The following is a 7,380-nucleotide window of genomic DNA, read 5'->3' on the forward strand; positions in this document are numbered from 1 at the left end:
TTATTGAATGGATACCTGGAGGAATTGGTGGACACATCAAAGGTGAATTCAAAGGCCAGTTGGAACCATTAAGGAATGAAAATATTCATACTTCAACGGACCAACAAATCAGTGACAGCAGCCCACTCAAATATTCTGATCAAAGAATAAAATTCACGGGTTGATAATCCAAATGAATGAATGAAAGGCATATCCTTGTGTGAATCAGAGATGGACAAATCGAAGATTAATAATCTATGGATATAGATAAGATGGGCAGGTGATTGAAGGGTTAATAATCTATGGCTATAAAGATGGACAGGTGACTATATGAGTGGGTGAATAGACTTATAGATGGATGGGTAGACAAATGGATGTATGGATAGACAATAGATGTCTGGGTTAGTGACTAGAATGGGTGGATGGACGAAGAGGTGGATAGATAGAAAGATGAGCACATAGATAGATGTGATACAGAAGTGAAGAAGGAAGGAAAGAATGGTGGATGGATGGATGGATGGAAGGTTGGATGGATGGATGTAAAGACAGAAAGACATAAAGAGGGAAGGAAAGTTGGATGAATGCATGCATGGATGTAAAGGCAGAAAGACAGATGGAGGGAAGGAAGGTTGAGTTGATGGTTGGATCAACCTTTAAGTGATAGGAGGAAACAACACAAAACAGGTCAGCCTATTGTTCATTCACACACCACCACAGCACTGTCTTAGTTTAGGAAACCAAACAAAGCCTTCAGAGCTCCAGATGTAACAGGCCTATGTCTCTCTTATCCACACAACCCGCTATAGCCAAAAGAGAGTTGAAGATCACCCAACTGTCTACTCATGGCACACCTGCGACATTGGGGTACTTGAGCATGATCAGGAAGCTGTAACGCAGCGTGGTGCTGGTGGTCTCGGTGCCAGCAAAGAAGAGAGAGAGCACAGACATCATGAGGTTCTGGTGATGGAATTCTGTGTGGTGGTTGAACTTCTCCTGGTTCCAGATGGAAGAGAGAAGAGAGGGTCAGGGTGACTGGATCCTTGCAGTGAGATGCGTGTGTCTTTCTAGTCACTGTGCTTGTGTCTCACCCTGTCTGGACCACTGGGCATGTGTCCCCTCAGCAGTTCACACTACTTGTCTCACTGCCTGTTAGCCTCTTTTTATTCAGTCTTCACCGGACTACTCTGCTCTTTAGAATCAGAGTTTTCTGTCTTTTTTTTTTTTTTTTGTCATTTCCCGCGCTTTTAAAAAAATGGATTTTATATATATTTATGTGTATGTGACTGTGGGTATCTGCTGTGTGTGTATGTGTGTGTGTGTGTGGTGTATGTGTATCTGTGTGTTTGTGTGTGGCTCTGTGTGTCTGTGTGTCTGTGTGTCTGTGTTTTCCAGACAAACTAGGGGAGAGCATTGGAGTCCATGGAGCTGGAGTTACATGCAATTATGAGCAGCCCAATGTAGGTTTTGGGCAAGGAACTCTGGTTATCTGCCATAGCAGACAGCATTTCTAAATCATGAGCCTTCCCTCCAGACTCTGTGGTCTTGTCTGCTTTTCATTCTTTGCCCTGTGTTTCTTCCCCAGCCACACCCCTTCTCTTTCCCTATGTCATTTTCTCCTCCCTTCCCTTCTCTTCCAGATGTTCTGCATCTCCTCCTCTCTGTTTCTGCCTCTCCTCACCATCCGCTGTCCCCTCCCATCTTTCTCTCTGACCACATCCCCATCCTTCACTCTCACCCACCCTTCTCTCATCCATGCAGGACTGACCTTCTCCATGCGCAGAAGGTAGGAATCGATGAAGTCTCGTGGAGCGCAGGGGTCCAAGGTGGCCCTGTGCTGCTCCACACTATGGCCAATGTAGTCAAGGATTTCCTGGAGGTTTTTGGCGATTTGTCTGTGGGCACCAGGAAAGTATTTCAGGATGGCAGGGAAGAGCTCAAATACCTGCAAGAAGGAGAGACTCGGGGTCACCTGGAGCTATTGGGTCACAGGAAGTAGGTACTCAGATTTCATGAAGAAACACACACACACATGCACACACACACACTTACTCAGACACAGACACACACACACACACACACATACACACACACACACAAACACAGAGTTATATATACCATACACATGCATGCTGTTGAACTATAGCTCTGAATCATCTCTAACCTTTGTCCTGCATTCTCTGTATCTCTCTTTTCCTTTCTTCTGTGCTCCTTCCCAAGCCCCTTTGCCGAATTGTCTCGTATTTGTTTCAATTTGTGAGTTGCGGGGAATCACAGGTTCTCATTTAAGCAAGATTGGCCTTAAACTCAATATGCAGCCAAAGATCACCCTGAATTTCTGATCCCCCAGCCTCCACCACCCAAGTGCTGGAATTTCATGTTTTGTATACCACCAAACCCAGTATATACAGTGCTGGGGATGAACCCAGGGGATCATGCATGAAAACATAGTATTCTGCTTTCTGAACTACATCTTCATGACACATCATTGTTTTCTTCATGTCTGGATGGTGCTGTATTTCTACATTTAGGTCTCTCTAACTTGTTAAACATGCCTCCTCCCTGCCTCCAGGTCTCGGCCTCTTTATTTCTCCATGCTATCTCTGTCTTCCTTCCAGCCCTAAGACACTCCCTCCTTCATCCACAAGACACTCTCTTGTTTCTTCTGCCCTGGATGCTCCTCTCTTCCCACCCACTGACCTGGCTGGACAACGAGCTCATGAGGGAAAATGTCTGAAAGATCAGATCCAGCAGATGCAGGAATTGGTGGTCTTTGTAGTCAAAGCGCTCTCCGAAGACAATGGAGCAGATGATGTTTGCTGCAACGGACTGGAAGAAGAAGGTGGGGTTCAGGGGGGCTCCTGGAGGATGAGGAGGCAAGACAGGAGACAGAAGATATAGAAATGGGAATATTTGAGTTTATTTTCATCTTGTGATGCTGCCCCCACCACTCACTACTCAAAGGACAGCAACAACAGCTGATCTCACTAGCACACAGGATGGATCAAGCCCTCTTCTAAGCACTGAATGAATCATTTTATTTCATTTCCCCAGGATATTGGACATAAGATGCAGTGTTGTTAGCATGCAAAGAGGGTAGCTAAGTTCACTAAGAAAACATAGCTACTCACAACTAGGGGTAGAATTCAGACCCCCAGGAGCTGAGAGGGACAGCATGTATAGTAAGTTTCCTCAATGCACCTCCTCCCTGGTCACCACTCTGACTCTGAGATGATAGTTAATTCCTAGTGGCAGGAAAGGACAGAGAAAGGATCAGGGATTGCCTGTATGGATTCACAAGCCCTGCATCCTCCACTCCATGCTGCCAGTCTCTATCCCTTCCCAGACTTCTAGGCTCTGTGGTGTTTCAGAAGCCATCAGGACTTGTTGTTATTGCAGGCCAGGTTCAGTCATGGACCCTGGTGGTTGGAGGGTTGTTGTCTGTCCAACAGTATTGGAGCCTTGTTGCCCTCTCCCTGGAGCTGGCTTGTCTATAGTCTCCGATTCCCTGTAGTGTTTTCCCTGAGGCTAGTCAGTTTCACTCTCAACCTTCTAGCTTATTTTTCTTTGGGTCCTCAATCTCTATGCATTCTCTCTCCAGACATTCTTCCCAGTTTCTGCACCTTTTTTCCTCTCCTACTTCTGCATTGACATCATATCAGCTCTCCTGAGAAATAATAAGAGACACCAAATGCCTGCTGTAAAGAAATGGAGCTGCAAATCAAGGTCTGTGCCACCGAGATGCACTTGGTGTAAGGAATCATGAAGGACCCAAAAGTGCCTCAGAATTCTACCAAACTACAACACCCATGAGCCTCTGTGCTCACTGATTCCCATCAGCACAAAGACAAGGAGAAACACAGTTCCTGCTTTGAACATGTCTGCAGTTCTTCCTGACAACTAGTGGTTGTCAACCTATGGTTCGTGATCCCTTGGAGATCAAACAACACAGGGGTCACTTGAGTCCATCAGAAAACACAGATATTTGTATTATGATTCCTGACAGTAGCAAATTTATAGTCATGAAATAACAACAAAAATAATTTTATGATTGAGGAGTCATCACAACATTAGAAACTGTATTAAAGGGTCATAGCATTAGGAAGGTTGAGAATTGTGGGACTAAGACCATTGTGGGGCTGGGAGGACATGACGAAGGTTAAGCCAAAGTGGTCTTGAACTCTATATGCGGTAGAAGATGACCTTGAAAATCTCAGCATCCTGCCCCCCCCCCCCGGACTTCATGGATTACAGTCACACTCAAGCATGACAACTATATATGGTACTGGAAACACTCTCCAACTCACATAAAACCACAGTGTAAGCCAGGGCCTCACAATGTGGACAGGTCTGGCCTTGAACTCACGACCATCTTGTCTCAGCCTTCTGAGATAATAAGTGTACACCAATCATATCCAATTGACAGATACAATTAATTTAAAGATTGACTTTTCTGTACACAAGTGACCAGCATGGTTAATCTACATCTCTGAGATATCTGTGGATAATAAAAACCTCACTTTCCTTTTTCTGTCTCCGTATTTCTCTCTCCCCACCTTTATCCATACCTACCCTTCACTCCCTTTTCTCTCTTCTGTCTCTACTGTCTTTCTCTACCTTTGTGTGTCTGTTTCTTTGGTTGTGCCCTCATATCTTCTTTATGCCCATTCTTTTAGACTCACCCTTGTATTTCTTCAGTTCCTCCACCAAACATTGGGCCTCTTCCTTTATCCGCTCCTCCACACTTCGCTTTCCCATCCCAAAGTCTCTCATGGCTGTCAGAGAGAATCGCCGGATTGTCTTCCAGCATTCTCCATTGGCAAAGGCCACACCTAAGGAAGTAGGGGAAATATGGTGGGTGGGTCACACTGGAAGTTCAGAGAATCCCGAGTCCTTCCCCATAGCTCAGGTCCCACCTCTCAGACTCACCTTCCTGGGCCATATCCTCCTCTCCACCCTGTCCCATATCTCACCGTATCCCTGAATAATTGGATCGAGCACAGCAACTGTCCCCCGGCCAGAGAAAGCCTCAGCTTGGTCCACCAGAGCCTCCCTTATGGTGTCTGTACTGCACAATATGACCACAGGCCTCGGTCCCAGGTATACTGTGAACACATCTCCATATTTTTCTTGAAGCTGCCAAACCATAAGGGCACCAGGATTGTGGCTAGTCAGCACAAACATTGTTGTTAAACTGTTAAATGCTTAGAGACAGATTGATAAATAGGCATCTCCTCTTCTGGCCACCCTTCTCCTTCTGAGGACCTATGAATTGAAGGGTTATTTCACCACCCAGCAGGTCTGCACTGTTGGTTGTATGTTCTAATCAATGCACTAGAACTGTAGGGTTTAGGTAGGGCTCTAAATACATGACTATAAACTCAGCCTTGAGGAGGTAGAGGTCAGAGAATGAGTAGTTATGTTTGGGTATATATCCAGTTGGAGGCCTTCCTGGGCTCGAACTAAAGCCCTATCTCAAAAAATATACATTGACCTATATAGAGATATGAATATAGATACAGATGTAGATACAGAACCATGACCATGCCCTCCAGTCTGGCCAGCAGTTCCTGACATATCGTCTAGAAACCATCCTTCCTGTGACCCAGCTTCAACCTGATCAATGCCTCCTGACAACAGAGAGAATGGCCCCATCCACTGGGTTACTTGGGAGGGGAAATGGATGACCCCTGATGGTGATCCTGACTGTCAAACATGTCTCTAGTATACACCATTGGGAAACTACCTGGCAGTGCAACCATCTCTGCGTATCTCCAGGGAATTGGTCCCAGGAATATCCAAACTTTACAATGCTGAAAGTCCTTGAATAGAATGGTGCACATTTACAAATAATCCACTCTCATCCTCTTGAGACTCAGTCTAGATTTCCATGAAACTAATAAAGATTAGATGCTATGAAAATGGTCAGTTCCCATGTGGTTTAGGGAACAATTCTATGAAAAAACTCTATATGTTTGATGTTGATGTATTTATGATTTTAGGTGGGGGGCCACAGCACTATACCTTATGGAACAGTGAAATAACAATCTACCGATCAGATAAAAGATATATGAAACTTGAAGGAGGATCATGAGTTAGTAATTAGCCTGGGGAAAGTGGGGCAACCTTGTCTCGGAAAGCTAAATAAAGATGAATGTTTATGCCACTGAATCCAGGTGGCTGATCTGTTAAAAAAACCAAAAGAGGGCAGGAAGTTGGGGTTGCTGCCACTATATCTGCTCTGTCAATGGGACATGGGGTCATGGTTGGTCATTGATTATTAATGAACAAGTGATAATTTAACATGAAATACCACTTGTGAAGCAACAATACATAGGCTGGTAAAGACTGTGCTAGTGTTCTCGGCTTGAAGGGTGCATGGTGTTTATAACTGATTAGCCCTACCTACCTACCCACCTACTCACCTCACCTCCTGCCTTTCCTCTTCTCCTGTTTATCCTGGAACACCTCAGGCTAATCTATTTGGTGGTAGGAGCAAAACCTATAGTTAATGCCTCTGACATTTTTCTTTCTCTTCTAGAAAAGACAAACCCTGAGGAGTGAAACTACATACTTACACCTCAACACCTTCATATCTCTTGCATCCCAAGTGCAGTGCCCAAAACAGCCCCAACATGGAAAGATTTGCCTACCCATCTAAGAACCATCATCATGAGACAGCTTGTCACCTTTCACTTAGGGAACTTCCCACCTGAATCTACAGCCTAGAAGGAGTCCCTTTCTCTTCCTGCTAAATGACCTCCAAGAGTAAACATGGGCTAAGCCCACAGGACTCAGGTCCTGTGCATGGCTCACCTTCAAGAAAGAGTCCAGAAGGCCTCTTTTGTCCAGCTGCAAGAGGTTCCCCAAGAAGGGCAGGGGACGAGGTCCTGGTGGGAAGTGTCCATGGGTCTTTGGCTGACTTTGGATGATGAAGAATAACAAGAAGCCAGCAGTGAGAGCGAGGAGGAGCAGGGCACTAAGCTCCATGGTCCTGTTCTAACCACTGCTGACTTCAGTACATACCCCTGCAGGATCTTTTATGTTAAACCTGCCTCCATTCTCACTTATGCAACTCCAGCTGTTCCCGCCCCCGGTCTCATCACTGTCCAGGTATGTGAGCACCCACACTTCCTGTTTGGGCGGCTGGTGACCTGCTTACTCCCCATTCTCTTACTCCAAACCTAGATGTTGGCAAAGACATCGTGAAATAGATACACAGGACAAAAGGACATTGGGAGTAACACATTTTGATTTCTGCATTTGTCAGCTCAGCTTTATCTGTTTATTACTCAGGCATGGACCTGTGTGTGCTGCCTATGTGAAGGAACATTTCTTTTTTTTCCATATATTTATTTATCATTTAATTAATTAATTAAATCATTTTACAGCTTGATCACTGCC

The 7,380-nt window shown here is 45.1% G+C and overlaps 1 protein-coding gene across 1 annotated transcript; it reads right to left on the bottom strand.

The window, feature by feature from the left end:
- Positions 1-830: 830 nt before the first annotated feature.
- LOC114616164 (cytochrome P450 2B19) lies at positions 831-6,966 on the bottom strand (the record flags this gene model as incomplete). The annotated part of the gene is made up of 6 exons (XM_028761685.1): positions 6,793-6,966; positions 4,950-5,112; positions 4,659-4,808; positions 2,677-2,837; positions 1,745-1,921; positions 831-972 (listed from the first exon to the last, which is right to left on the bottom strand). Coding segments are annotated over exons 1-6 (967 nt in total), but the record flags the coding sequence as incomplete, so codon positions are not given.
- Positions 6,967-7,380: the final 414 nt, after the last annotated feature.

Source organism: Grammomys surdaster, unplaced genomic scaffold, assembly GCF_004785775.1.
Source record: "Grammomys surdaster isolate TR1022 unplaced genomic scaffold, NIH_TR_1.0 308445, whole genome shotgun sequence".
NCBI classification, from domain to species: Eukaryota; Metazoa; Chordata; class Mammalia; order Rodentia; family Muridae; genus Grammomys; species Grammomys surdaster.